This window comes from Thalassophryne amazonica, chromosome 18 (assembly GCF_902500255.1).
Source record: "Thalassophryne amazonica chromosome 18, fThaAma1.1, whole genome shotgun sequence".
NCBI classification, from domain to species: Eukaryota; Metazoa; Chordata; class Actinopteri; order Batrachoidiformes; family Batrachoididae; genus Thalassophryne; species Thalassophryne amazonica.
In genome coordinates this window covers 27,717,378-27,732,250 of record NC_047120.1, presented here as the reverse complement: position 1 = coordinate 27,732,250, position 14,873 = coordinate 27,717,378, and the positions used below count along the sequence as shown (strand labels likewise).

General features: G+C 40.2%; 1 protein-coding gene across 1 annotated transcript in view; it reads left to right on the top strand.

The window, feature by feature from the left end:
* The window catches only part of LOC117530560 (cadherin-related family member 1-like), a 38,227-nt gene that overhangs the window by 19,156 nt on the left and 4,198 nt on the right, over positions 1-14,873 (top strand). Inside the window, exons 7-15 of the mRNA XM_034193453.1 lie at positions 1,955-2,098; positions 2,197-2,275; positions 2,376-2,476; positions 2,584-2,787; positions 4,749-4,901; positions 4,985-5,149; positions 5,614-5,681; positions 11,585-11,813; positions 13,798-14,052. Of these exons, the coding sequence (XP_034049344.1) occupies positions 1,955-2,098; positions 2,197-2,275; positions 2,376-2,476; positions 2,584-2,787; positions 4,749-4,901; positions 4,985-5,149; positions 5,614-5,681; positions 11,585-11,813; positions 13,798-14,052 (1,398 nt within the window). The remainder of the gene's footprint in view (positions 1-1,954; positions 2,099-2,196; positions 2,276-2,375; positions 2,477-2,583; positions 2,788-4,748; positions 4,902-4,984; positions 5,150-5,613; positions 5,682-11,584; positions 11,814-13,797; positions 14,053-14,873) is intronic.

Below are 14,873 nucleotides of genomic sequence, written 5' to 3'. Positions count from 1 at the left end.
AACAGTGTCTCTACATCTGGAGTTGTCCCTGAGTAACGGACTGTCCACTGCTCCGAGTGGTTGGATTGCATCTAACTGTAATTAGGGTTAAATGCAGAGGAGTGGCTGAAATGGGCTTCCTTAGGAGGGTGGCTGGTGTCTCCCTTAGAGATAGGGTGAGAAGATCGGTCATTCGTGGGGAGCTCGGAGTAGAGCCACTGCTCCTTCGCGTTGAAAGGAGCCAGCTGAGGTGGTTTGGGCATCTGGTAAGGATGTCCCCTGGGCGCCTCTCTAGGGAGGTGTTCCAGGCACATCCATCTGGGAGGAGACTCCAGGGAAGACCCAAGATTAGGTGGAGAAATTATATCTCCACACTAGCCTAGGAATGCCTCGGGATCCCCCGGTCAGAGATGGTCAACGTGGCCTGGAAAGGGAAGTCTGGGGTCCTCTGCTGGAGTTGTTTCCCCTGTGACCCGATACCGGATAGGCGGTTGAAGATGAGATGAGATAAATGCAGAGAACAAATTTTGTTGTATGCATCCATAACATATACGAGGTCTGTCAATAAAGTAACGGTCCTTTTTATTTTTTTCAAAAACTATATAGATTTCATTCATATGTTTTACGTCAGACATGCTTGAACCCTCTAAGGGGTCCCTTTTAAGGGGTCCTTAAAGCTGTAGTAACAGACCTTATTCTCTGTGAAGCCCGTAAAATTTTCACCGAAAGCCAGATAAATTTTTCAAATTGCTTCCAGGTGCCAGTCTCTAACAGTTTCTGAAAAAATTCTGATGGAAAAAAAGTCCTTTTCATTCCGCCATTTCCAGACAATGAAAATCCGACGAGGGGGCGGGACCACTCCTTCCCAAGGCGTGCTCACAGGCGAATGATGTCACCGACAGGCGTGGAGAAACTCACGCATGCGCACGAGGGTTCAAGCATGTCTGACGTAAAACTATATGAATTAAATTCATATAGTTTTTGAAAAAAATAAAAAGGACCGTTACTTTTATTGACAGACCTCGTACAATGACAATAGAGACTCTTCATCTTCTTCATCTTGCACAAATACAAAATTTTAAACATTCATATGAGAAATCTTTTCATTGTATCACAATGTTTTGGTGAGTACATGCAGTCGTATCAATTTTTATGTACAAAACCTTTATAAACATAAAAGTAAAACCCCCTAAATGGGATAAAAGCATTTTACAAGAATTTAAGTGGAAAATTTGTTGATCAGGGAATTAGTCAAGCTTTCTGTCATCTAGCATTTATCAGATACACAAAACAAGTTTTGAATGCAACGTGACTGATGATCACCCAAAGTGTTCACAAATAGGCTTTCTGAATTTCAGCATTTCCACAGGTTCCAGATTGAGATAAAGTGTGCTCAATCTAAGTAGAATAATGAGAAAATTGGTCCTTTTTTTCAGCTTCAGCACTAAATGGCTGTGTAACAACAGACAGCACCCATGTAAAAATAACTGATGTGTAATATTAGGTTTATTAAAATGTTATGACATGGTAATAACAGGTTAATAGATTATTATGATATTTCAGGCTGAATAAAAAGGTTATCTTAGTGATAACAAGTTGGTGATTAACAGTTTATTATATGTTAATAAAAAGTTCATTAACTGTTATTACCATAGTAATAACAACATAAATGAGAGGTGATTATCAGCTTAATACCACTGTGATATCAGGTTTATTAATAAGCAATTAACAGGTAATGTCCTGGATAATAACAGGTTTATTGATAGGCTATTGCTTTGGTAACGGCATATTAATTGACAGTGTGTTATTATGGTGATAACCCATTGGTAATAACAGATCGTAGCTACGAATGATGTCATTATTTTAATCTATTATTGGCTCTAAATAATAATAATAATAATAATAATAATCATAATAATCATAATAATAATAATAAAACGTTCACCACCTCCCCGCTGCCTGTTTGTTTTCATAGGATGGTGGTGGAAAGTACAATGGGAGGCATCAGGTGTTGACTTCTACAGCCACCATAACCATTAATGTACTTGATGCTCAAGACATGCCTCCATCCTTTGTAGGAACCCCTTATTTTGGCTACATTTATGAGGTGTCACTTCCTGTGAGTTTTGTTCTTGATTCTGTTTCTCAACATCTTACTTCAAATGTAAACAGTTGACAAAGTTATTAACATGATTTTTTATTTTATTTTATTTCTAGGGTTCTGAAATATTCACTGTATATGCAAAAGATGGAGACCAAGGCAACCCTAACCCTATGCATTATTCAATTATCAATGGTAAGAATGAAATACATTTTTTTTTGTTCCCATTATTGTATTTTCTGAAAGGTATAAAAGATGTGAAACATCTGTACTGTTTTTATTGACCAACTTTCAGGTAGTGATGGTGTCTTTGATATAAATGGTACAAGTGGATGCATCACGCTGACCGCTAATCCATCGCTACTAAAAAATGAAATATATGAGATTATAGTCAAGGTAAAAATTTTCTTTTGGCTCACTCTAAATTGTTTCTGTGAGATTTCACTTGCATTTCATTTGTTTGTCACCACTAATTCATGGGTCAATTTGATTTCTAAATCTAGGCATCCGAGGTGGGACAAAATGGTCAGTTACTGGACTACGATGTAACCACTGTGATCGTCCGGGTGGTGGATCTGAACAACCATCCCCCGACCTTTTACGGAGAGATTGGTCCTCAGAACAAGTTTGAGGTTACCATGTACGAGCATCCACCTGCAGGAGAGATTCTCCGAGGCTTTAAGATCACTGTAAATGACTCAGATCAGGTACGCTTTGCCCTGCAATGCTAAGGGCCCCTTCACACATAACACAATTGAAGCCGACTCGAGCACGAAGGAGGAATTGCATGCCAGTCGTGAAAAATCGGAGCTGTCTCTAGCGCCTCGTACACCTGTTGCTACACAGAGTGCCCTGTGAGTGCCCATTCGATCCCTCTCGCTGCAGATGTCGGGCAAATTCCAGGTGACACATACGAACATCCAACACTGCTTGCTGGACACTTAGAAAATGTGTGGCCATTCGCGCTGTCAGTATGAAAATAGTGAGCAGATGATCATTTTTGAGCTGGCTGTGGAATTTTTCTACATGCCCCCACAACTGTGGAGTTGTCAAGCAACACACATGGCGTGCCAGAGTGTCGGCTCCCCCCTCAACACATGTGCCGTGTGTGTGTATTGCACGTGTTGCGCCCCCCACTTCCCCCCACAACATGTGGGTGTGTGTTTCACGCCCCTCCCCCCCATCCCCCATGATCTTCTGGACTCAAGCCCAACACCTTAACCACTAGACCATCACCTCCCCTAATCTAATTTCTCTTTGTCTTTAAATACGTTTATCTCCTTGTTGACTTAAGGCATTTTACACTCCTGTTATAGGACAGTGATGGTAGTGCAGTGGTAAAGTTTCTGTCTGTTAATCAGAGCTTTTGTAAATTGCAGGTTCGAATCGCACGGGTGGCATGTATTTTTTATTTTTTCATTTCTCCATAGCAGCGCGTGATGTGGTTTCACATGTTCCAGCTGTTTTTTCTTTTTCTCTACATCAGCGGCGCGATGTGGTTCCACACGTTCCAGCTCATTTTTATTATTTATTTTTTTCACAGCAGCTACACGATGTGGTTTCACATGCTCCAGCTGCTCCGACTGTGTTCGTGCATGCTCATGCGCATGCATGAAACCCTCGCCGGTGTGCCGTGCACGCCTGTGCGACCATGCATCCCTCACGGCAACAGGTGGAATGTTTCGTGGTTCCCCATTTTGTGTTTGGTTTGCGGATTTTCTTCCAGTTTCTGTGTCTTTCATGTTATATGTGAAGGGGCCCTAAAGAATGCACCAAAATGTTGATTTGGGCACTAGAGTTTGTGCTATTGTGTTTTTTTATTCTGTCTGCTATTGGCCTTTTTCACTTATATCAACACCTCTTTGGATTTCATGTTGAGAGTTCCATTGAACAGCTACTAAATGCAAATTAAACACTTGAAATTTATTCCAGACTTTAATTTGCCATAGCATAATGAGGGAATAGGTCACATCTGGCCATGATACCACTTGTCAGTCAATTGGTCTATTACTGGTGACCTCTGAAAATGGAGAGACTATGTATAAAAATGCTTATAATCCTGGCAAGTTAGTATTTCACCAGTTATCAAAGTGTGCTGCCAAGGCTCCCTGAGGTGAAGCAGTAAAGTGACATTTTGCATTTTACATTAGTGTTTACTTTTATTTCATTTAGTGGTTGTTTTCAATTGAACTCACTGAAAATTGATGCCTGATTAATAACAGGAAAAACTCTAAATTTAGACTATGCTTTTGGTGACTTACGCCACATGTACTTTCTGACACCACACAACAAGAACACACTGGCACTGTGCACACCTCATTTTTAGATCACAATGCCTATGGGTGCACAGATGATCACAACATGAGCACCAGGTGTGAAAACAGCAACTCTGTCTTTTGAAAACTGGCATTAGCACTTGTGTTGTATGCTGCTTTGTGTTTGGTTGGAAGTCAGGTCCCAAAGAGTTTCATATGTATTTGGTACTGTTCTTGTGAATCTTGTTCATTTTTTAGATAAATGTCCTGTTAGTGTCTGTGGCAATCTTGCCTTTGGCATTTTGCCCCTGAAAACCCATTAACTCCATTTTTCTTTATGTGCTAGAATTTGTGATTCATCGTAGCTGTCAGCTTTGTTCTTTGTCTGTACTTTTGAATATGATTCTTTGCAGGGAGCAAATGCTAAGTTCAAATTGAGACTAGTTGGGCCTAGTCGGGTGCTACGAGTGGTTCCCCAGACAGTCCTCAATGAAGCCCAGGTGACCATCATCGTGGAAGACACATCTGGCATTGACTACGAAAAGGGACCAACACTTTCTTTCAAGGTAGGAGTTTGCATATTACACCTGGTTCCCATCTGTCATTATGACACTAATGTGTCATTCCATTGTCATGTATTTGTCTCCAGTTGCTGGCAGTGGAGATTGACACACCTGAAAAGTTCAGTGCCACAGCTGATATCGTGATCAACCTTCTGGACACTAATGACAATGTTCCCATGTTTACATCTGAGTATTACATTGCCCGGATCCCTGAGAACTCACCTGGAGGCTCCAGCGTTGCATTTGTTACAGTAAGTGAATAAATTAAATAAAATAAAATTTTGCTTTAACTGCAACAAACCTATTGTATAAGCCATCAACATTCCAATACATGCATGTTACTCAGTGAGGTCATTAGATGAACGCAGATTACTGCCTGACTGGGTGTTTTGTTGTTCCGTGATGAGGAATTCAGGCATTCTGCTGTACATTTGCCTCTTTCATTTTATTACGTGTCCTGTGGCCAGGCAGTTTGTCAAAGGCAAGTGTCGAGTGGTTCAAATCTTAAAATCTAGAATGGTTATTCATGCTGACCTGTACCTCCATCCTTACCCAATATAGTGGGAGAGTTAGTATCTATGTTAAGCCCTTCACCCAGACCAATAACAGGCTGATGATGAAACTAAAAGAAGCAAATTCAGTGAAATAGAAACAATGGCCTTTTACAGTTTGAGATGTGGTGTAAGGATTAGCCTCTTTCAATTTCTTTCTCCAGGCAAATGATCCAGATTCGGGGCCTTGGGGTGAAGTCAAATATACGATTTATGGATCAGGATCAGATTTGTAAGTATAAGCCTTACCCGCCTGCCAGATGAGGTTCAGACACATCAGATAACACTTGGTCAACCAGAACAGATCAAAACACATCCTAAAATTACAAGTCAAGTGGATATAAGCCAGGAGACTTGGTGGTGTCAGGATAAACTCACCAAGTTCTTTTAACGCACTCAACTCAGACTGCTGCACTCTTTAAAAAAATTGATTCATGGGGTTACCTAGTACAACATGAATTGAAGAGTATTTTCAGTATGAAAAAAATATGGTTTTTGCTTGTTTACAAGTTGATAAATTACAAGATGTTGGGACAAATCATTTGCATACCTATTAAGACCAAAACCTTTTAATTAAGTTGGTTCCACTTAATTAATCTTGCAGATGACCATTGCAAAACTTGAATGAGTCTGAATATAAACGTCCCATCATGGTGTACTGTGTACTAGTAGAGGCTGACTTGGAATTGCTTTTAAAAAATCCATGCAAATTGTTACCTTATTTATGTTTTTAAGTTGATCAATGCTATATCTTTTTTTTTAGAGTGATGGGATTTAAGACCTTTAAAATACAATCTACTGCTCAATGTATGCATAACGTAAGAATATACGTATGCATACATATATAGAAGAAAGAAGTCCTACAAGGTCTGTCAATAAAGTAACGGTCCTTTTTATTTTTTTTCAAAAACTATATGGATTTCATTCATGTTTTTACGTCAGACATGCTTGAACCCTCGTGCGCATGCGTGAGTTTTTCCACGCCTGTCGGTGATGTCATTCGCCTGTGAGCACGCCTTGGGAAGGAGTGGTCCCGCCCCCTCGTCGGATTTTCATTGTCTGGAAATGGCGGAATGAAAAGGACTTTTTTTCCATCAGAATTTTTTCAGAAGCTGTTAGAGACTGGCACCTGGAAACCATTCGAAAAATTTCTTTGGCTTTCGGTGAAAATTTTACAGGCTTCACAGAGAATAAGGTTTGTTACTACAGCTTTAAGGACCCCTTTAAGGACGCTTGGCGCACCGCGCTCCGAGCTGCGACGACGCGGCACAAGCCACCGGACCATTTCTAAACGGATGGCTCTGTGGATACGAGACCGTCGTGTGCTCTTTCTCTGGTTATCACAAGAGCTGGACATCAGCCATTTTGCGGCAGATTTCACTTTTAACAAGAGATTTTGTCATGGAAAGCCGCGCGGAGGCTTCATGCGTAAAGACCGATTCGCTTTGGAAGTGAGACAAAGGAACACCTCCATTTCGGCGTGTCAGAGGACAAGTTTGGACGTGTCTATCTCGGCTTTCAATGCTTACCAGTCTAGTAAGTATCAGTGAAATTGTGGAGAGCTGGGCATGTCCCAACTTGTCCTTTATCACTCCGAAATGGAGGTGTTCCTTTGTCTTGCTTCATCAGCGAATCGGTCTTTACGCGCGAAGCCTTCGCGTGGCTTTCCATGACAAAATTAATATGAATAATGAATGATTAGGATGTATATTATACTTACTCCTCCTCCTCCTACTACTACTACTATTTACACTACTACTACTACTACTAAACTTAAAAATAGCCAAAATTGAATTAAAAATATCTTGAATAAAAAAATCTTACTCATCACTTTTCTTTTACGTTATCTGCAACAAAATTATGGATATCAGGAAATCACTTTTTACTAACCATAATTTACTGTGGTGAAATATTTTATTGTCATTTTATCAACCAAAATGTACTTGCAGATATCTTGAGTTATTCTGATTTGTCAAAATAGTTTGTTACATCTAAAATATAAGCTTTATCATGCTAACTCTTTGGGTGCTAATTGATCTAAGCCTGCTGATTCATCAATTGTAAGAAGAGAAAATTAATGTGTAAAGATTTCTTCACCACATTTATCTGTGGAAGAAATCTCACATTTATAACTAATCCATTGATTATGAACACTTTTATTTTCATGGTATTTTCTCATTGTTTTGTCAGTAACTTCAACAACAAGCTAACATTTACCACTGTTGCTAGCCCAAACGGAACAGAACGCAACTCATGATTCAGGAAATGTGACAAGTCATTGGTGGTATTACTAGAAGTATTTAAAAACAAAAACAAAATTAGTTAGTCAAAATGTATTTAATGACAGCTTAAAAAATTCTGTCAAGTTACATTACCCTAATCAAATCAAATCAATTTTATTTATATAGCGCCAAATCACAACAAACAGTTGCCCCAAGGCGCTCTATATTGTAAGGCAAAAGCCATACAATAATTACAGAAAAACCCCAACGGTCAAAACGACCCCCTGTGAGCAAGCGCTTGGCGACAGTGGGAAGGAAAAACTCCCTTTTAACAGGAAGAAACCTCCAGCAGAACCAGGCTCAGGGGGGGGCAGTCTTCTGCTGGGACTGGTTGGGGCTAAGGGGAGAGAATCAGGAAAAAGACATGCTGTGGAAGAGAGCAGAGATCAATCACTAATGATTAAATGCAGAGTGGTGCATACAGAGCAAAAAGAGAAAGAAACACTCAGTGCATCATGGGAACCCCCCCAGCAGTCTAAGTCTATAGCAGCATAACTAAGGGATGGTTCAGGGTCACCTGATCCAGCCCTAACTATAAGCTTTAGCAAAAAGGAAAGTTTTAAGCCTAATCTTAAAAGTAGAGAGGGTGTCTGTCTCCCTGATCTGAATTGGGAGCTGGTTCCACAGGATAGGAGCCTGAAAGCTGAAGGCTCTGCCTCCCATTCTACTCTTAAAAACCCTAGGAACTACAAGTAAGCCTGCAGTCTGAGAGCGAAGCGCTCTATTGGGGTGATATGGTACTATGAGGTCTCTAAGATAAGATGGGACCTGATTATTCAAAACCTTATAAGTAAGAAGAAGTATTTTAAATTCTATTCTAGAATTAATAGGAAGCCAATGAAGAGAGGCCAATATGGGTGAAATATGCTCTCTCCTTCTAGTCCCCGTCAGTACTCTAGCTGCAGCATTTTGAACTAACTGAAGGCTTTTCAGGGAACGTTTAGGACAACCTGATAATAATGAATTACAATAGTCCAGCCTAGAGGAAATAAATGCATGAATTAGTTTTTCAGCATCACTCTGAGACAAGACCTTTCTAATTTTAGAGATATTGCACAAATGCAAAAAAGCAGTCCTACATATTTGCTTAATATGCGCATTGAAGGACATATCCTGATCAAAAATGACTCCAAGATTTCTCACAGTATTACTAGAGGTCAGGGTAATGCCATCCAGAGTAAGGATCTGGTTAGACACCATGTTTCTAAGATTTGTGGGGCCAAGTACAATAACTTCAGTTTTATCTGAATTTAAAAGCAGGAAATTAGAGGTCATCCATGTCTTTATGTCTGTAAGACATTCCTGCAGTTTAACTAATTGGTGTGCGTCCTCTGGCTTCATGGATAGATAAAGCTGGGTATCATCTGCGTAACAATGAAAATTTAAGCAATGCTTTCTACTAATACTGCCTAAGGGAAGCATGTATAAAGTGAATAATGACAGTATATTTCTATTTAAAATGTAATTATGGTTAGTCAGGTGTAATGATTTGCATTATTCAATTACTGATTGATCTATCTCTTTGATCAGGGTATGATTGGCCCCTCTGATGGATAAATAACTGACTCTAAAATGGCTGCAAGATGCTGGCTAATCTCCTAATTGGATTGGAGAGTTAAAAATAGACAACGTGGCTCATCTTACACAGGGAGAGCCAATTAACAAGCAATGTGACAGCTGGAGCCCCAGAAACGGCAGCTTTAATGAGCAAGGCAGTGTGTAGCTCTGAAAAAGTGCAAATTTATGTACCAACCTGAGTTAATTCTGTGAAAACTATCAAGTTGAAGGCAACTTGTGAATTTTCACAGTAGAAAACAAAGCTGAAAACAGCTAAATTAAAAGCAGTACGTTCAATGAGCTACTGTACAGTTAAAGTGTATATATCACTCAGTCAGTGATAACTTTTTTAAAAAAATACTGTATATACCAGATTATAAATCATTTCTTCCACGTCTTTAACTTGCGCAGGCACGATAAAGCTGATAAAAATAAACTTAACCAGAGTGCGTCAGAAAAAAGATGGATTAGTAGCCATTTTGTCCATTGTCATTACGTACCCTTGGGGACTGACTTCTAGCTAGCTCAAGGTCACTCTGCTGCGTCAATGGCCACTTAGTTTCATGCTCGGACTTAAGACAGCACATCAACTAATAAAAACCACAACTAGTTATGATGGACCCTCCCGAAACACACCCAGTGATGCCGGTATCACTGGCAAGTGGTTAGATTATCCTAGCATTACCCTGGCAAGTGGTTAGATTAGAGTAACGTGTTACTTAGTAAGGCGTTACTCTAATCTAACCACTTTTTTTTAGTAACGAGTAATCTAACGCGTTAATCTTTCCAAATCAGTAATCAGATTAAAGTTACTTCTCCAAGTCACTGCGCGTTACTACTATTTTTGCATTGTGGGTCGATAGCAGCATTAAACTTGGTCCGTGGGCAGGAGGTCGGGGTTTGACTGAACTGCCCACTTTAAGCGAGCTGTGAGCTTTTCATCTACGGTTTTCTGCAGCAGCTACGACTCGTCCTCACCTCTTAAAGCGCGGTGACAACAGCACACCTGCACTGAGCTTTACAAAGACATTTTTATGCTTTTTTCTCCTTTATTTAGAATTCTGAGCTGAGCCACTCCGTATCTGCTCGCTAAAAACAGCTGATCCTCCATGACGCGTCAACAACTAATAATACTATAACACTATTTTCCACTCAAATGCACCTAAACTCTCTTTTTGAGGACCACATGATGTGAAAACGCAATAAAACTTTCTTACCTGTAAATCTGGTAATGTTTTCTGCATAAATAAATTTAAGTTTTCCATTCTTTGTGCTTTGTGCTCAAATGCCAAAGCAGGGGCGAATCCAGATGGAATGGGGGCGTGGGGCAAGGATGTACCCCCTCACAACACCCCTAGATTAAAGGTCCAGTTTTGAAGCAGTTTTTTACTACAACTACTAATACTACATATAATAATAATAATTTCGACAAGTAAAATGTTTAGAGAGAATTTAAATGTTAGAAAAATGTTAGAAAGAATTTAATAGTTACATTTATAAACAATGTAGGTTAGAAATTGCAAGTTTTACTGTTACAGTGCTGTCAACAGTTAAATATGAGGTCATGAAAGAGGTCTTTATTTTACTTTTTATAAAAAAAAAGTTTATTTTCATTGAAGTCAAGAAAGGGTGACTATAAAGTGAGTTTTGGCAAAACAAGTATTGTCATGTTGAGGTGGCAGAGGGTTGTTGTTGACAGCTGGGGAAAGTAATTAAAAAAGTAACTAGTAATCTAACTTAGTTACTTTTACAATTGAGTAATCAATAAAGTAACTAAGTTACTTTTTCAAGGAGTAATCAGTAATCAGTAATTGGATTACTGAGTAATCAATAAAGTAATGAAGTTACTTTTTCAAGGAGTAATCAGTAATCAGTAATTGGATTACTGTTTCAAAGTAACTGTGGCAACACTGAACACACCTAGTCACCATTTTCAAGTATTCACTGTCAATACCCACAGAAAATGTTAATTTTGAGCTGCAAAAAAATTCCAGTTTTCCCGTTCGTTTCAGTAATGTCTCTGAGGAGGCGTCTGAAACATGATGTCACCAAAATCAATTTTTCCTGAGCATTTATCAACTGCAGAATAAATTATGCTAATTTCCCAATGTTTATGACACAATACATCAATATTGTCACAATTCCTTATTTATTTCGAATAGTCGGCTCATTTGACATTTCATTTACCAGAGATATGCACTTTAAAAGAAAACTCTAATGAATTGTCTCATGAAATTGTTTTCATTTTACAGTTATATTTGAAATGAACTTGTACACTGTGTCACTCAATCTGCAGGTTTACCATCCAGCCATCCTCTGGCCTCATCTGCACACAACCGTGGACCAGCCTGGATGCAGAGGTCAGATGCAAATACAACTTCTACATCAAGGCTGAGGATTCAGAGGGAAAATACAGCCTGGCTGAAGTCTTCGTCACCGTGGTTGATATGAACGACCATTCACCAGAATTTGGTGACAAGCTTCTAGAAAAGACGATGATTATTGGCACACCTGTAAAAGTAGAGGTATTGTGTTTCTATGATACACAAATTCTAATTTACAGTATACTTGTATGGAGGAACAGGACATAAATGTTGTGGTTTAAAAAAATTAGGATTAAAAGTACACATAATTTTGTTATGATGGTAATGTCGCATACTCACAAAAATAGCTGGAGAATGAAAACTCAGACGTGAATTTGAATAGAGCTCTTGGCAAAATTCTATTGTACTTCCACTAATGGTAAATTTACACAAGGTGGAGATATTGATCCATTTCAGGATCGTTGAGTACAGGCTGCTATGGGACACAACAATTGTTGCTTATATTTGTAGAAGCTATAACCAAACCAAAATCAAAAGCAGGCAAGCACCTGGTAGCTGGGTCTGCATCCGTGGGACTCGGTTAGGCTCAGCCATCATCTCCATATGAGCTCAACAACCGCTGGGAGTGTGTAGAGTAGAGGTCTTCAACTTATTCCAGAAAGGGCCGAGAGGGTGCAGGTTTTCTTTGCAACCATACACTCCTGCAGGTGATTTCACTGATTAACATCACTTTGAGCAGATGGAATCAGTTAATCAGTGAAATCACCTGGTGGAGTGGGTGGTTGCAAAGAAAACTTGAACCTTCTCAGCCCTTTCTGGAATGAGTTGAAGACCTCTGCTGAAGAGGACCTGGTGCACTGCTTTTCTGGCATTGAACAAGTTGAAATACCCACACTGACTGACACTCGGTTATGGAACTTAACTCTTGGAACACAGAATGTCACCTCTCTGGAGGGGAAGGAGCCTGAGCTTGAGGTTGAGCTCACCTACACGCACAGCACAGGCTCTGGAGCCATACTCCTGGAGTGGGGCTGGACTGTCTTTTTCCAGAATTGTCCAAGGTGAGAGGCACTGGGTGGCTGTAGGGATACTCCCAAGTCCCTGGCTGAGTGCGGTTGTTTTAGAGTTTTCCCTGGTGAACGAGATGGCTGCCTCAAGGCAACTTAGTTTCGCGGAGAGGATTTTGACTCTTATTTGTGCATATGCACCAAACAGCAGGTCATCATATCCAGCCTTCTTGGAGACTCTGAGTGGGATGCTGACAAAGGTACTGCTGGAGACTCCTTAGTTCTACTGGTGGACTTCAATGGTCACATGGGCAACAATGGAGAAACTTGAGGGGAGTGACTGGGGAGAATGCCCCCCGATCTGAATCCGAGTGGTGTCTTGTTGTTGGACTTCTGCACTGGTCATGGATTGTCCATAAAGCACACCTTATTGGAGCACAAGGATGTTCATAAGTTCATAAGTACACGTGGTACCAGAACACCCTAAGTCAAAGGTCAATGATCGATTTTGCAATGGTGATATCAGTTGTGCAACCGTGTGTCTTTGCATTCAGGTGAAGAGAGGAGTGAGCTGTGAACGGATCACCAACTGGTGATGAGTAGGGTCAGATGGCGGGGTTTGATTTGGCACAGGTTTTAGCCTGTGCCAAATCAGTGTGCAGATTCAGGAGGAGAAAGGAAGAAACTGAGAAACTTTTACCCACACACAAAACTGCTTAATCAAGCATACAAATTTAATTTAGAAATGGTGTACTTTTTTCCCCATGATGCCTTTTGTTCCTGGCAGGTTGCCTTTGCCCTTTGATTTTGGGGAAGGTGATGGTGTAGTGGTTAAGCGTTGGGTTTGAAACCAGAGGATCCTCGGTTCAAATTCCAACCTGACCGGAAAATCACTAAGGGCCCTTGGGCAAGGTCCTTAATCCCCTAGTTGCTCCCGGTGTGTAGCAGGCGCCTTGCATGGCAGCACCCTGACATCAGGGTGAATGTGAGGCATTGATGTGTAAAGCGCTGTGAGCGTCTGATGCAGATGGAAAAGCGCAATATAAATGCAGTCCATTTGCCATTATTTGATTTTAAGGGTTTGAGTGTATTGGATTTTAATGCCAACATCATATTGACTTGGCCATTAAAATCACTGAATATAAAGGTAATCAGTTCTGCATATGTTACTTTTTTAGGCAGTGGATGATGATGCAGAGTCCCCGAACAACATCATAGAATATTCCATCATGCAAGCCGATCCTGATAATGCATTTGACATTAATGCAGAGACTGGAGAGATCATATTAAAGCCTTTCATCAAGTCCATGGCAATTGTGAACAACATCACCAAGCAGAAGGACTGCAAATGGTCTCTTGTGGTCGAGGCCCGGGACAGAGGTTCTCCATCCTTTAGCACAACAGCTGTGGTCAATATCGATATCACTGAGGCGGTAAGACCTGCTCTGACTTGCACTACGCTTGCAATGCTTACCATTCCAGGCCTATAGGCTGCTTTATACAGCATGGCATCAAGCCATCCGAATGTTCTGTTGCCACGCAGATGCCAGTTTAACTTCCTCACATCATTAGCCTCACCTTCTTTAAAATTAAAGATTAGCCAAAGGGCAAGACCAAAACCAATAGTAAATACATTCATTTTTGCAACACATTCATTTTTGTCTTCATCAGCAAATCTGTTACTAGAATGGGCACTCAGAGAATGTGACACCTGTGCTTTACATGTTTGACACATATTCATACAAATTAGTATTTTGTGATCCATAACATAAAATAATTTATTCATTGTAAATCACTTTAAGCATAGGCATCAGATTTCAAAGGCTATACATAGAAATATGGTCCATTCCCCATTTTTGTGGCTGATCGTGCAGAGAGGCTGTAGGGATCAGGATGAATTTCTTCAGGCAAGTGGATGCTGTTCTCTGGGCATTACAAGCAATCTTTGCTTCCATATCACAAAGGACTAGAATACCTTGTAAAAGGATGTGATGCTCCTTTCTGGAAAGGAAAGAGTGGTCCTTGAGATTTTAAGAGCTGCAAGGTCCAAATAGGTTGAGTTAGGTCAACTGGACTTGTTGAAGTCCTTGAGGATTTTCGCTCTTTATCCAGAAAAGCTTCATTAGTCAACAAAGCTTAATCTTTTCTGGATGAACAGTGAAATGTCTTCAAGGAACTCAATAAGTCCAGTTGACCTGGGTCAACCTACTTGGATACTATGACCCTGATGCCTGAAAATCTCTACAGGTAGCTG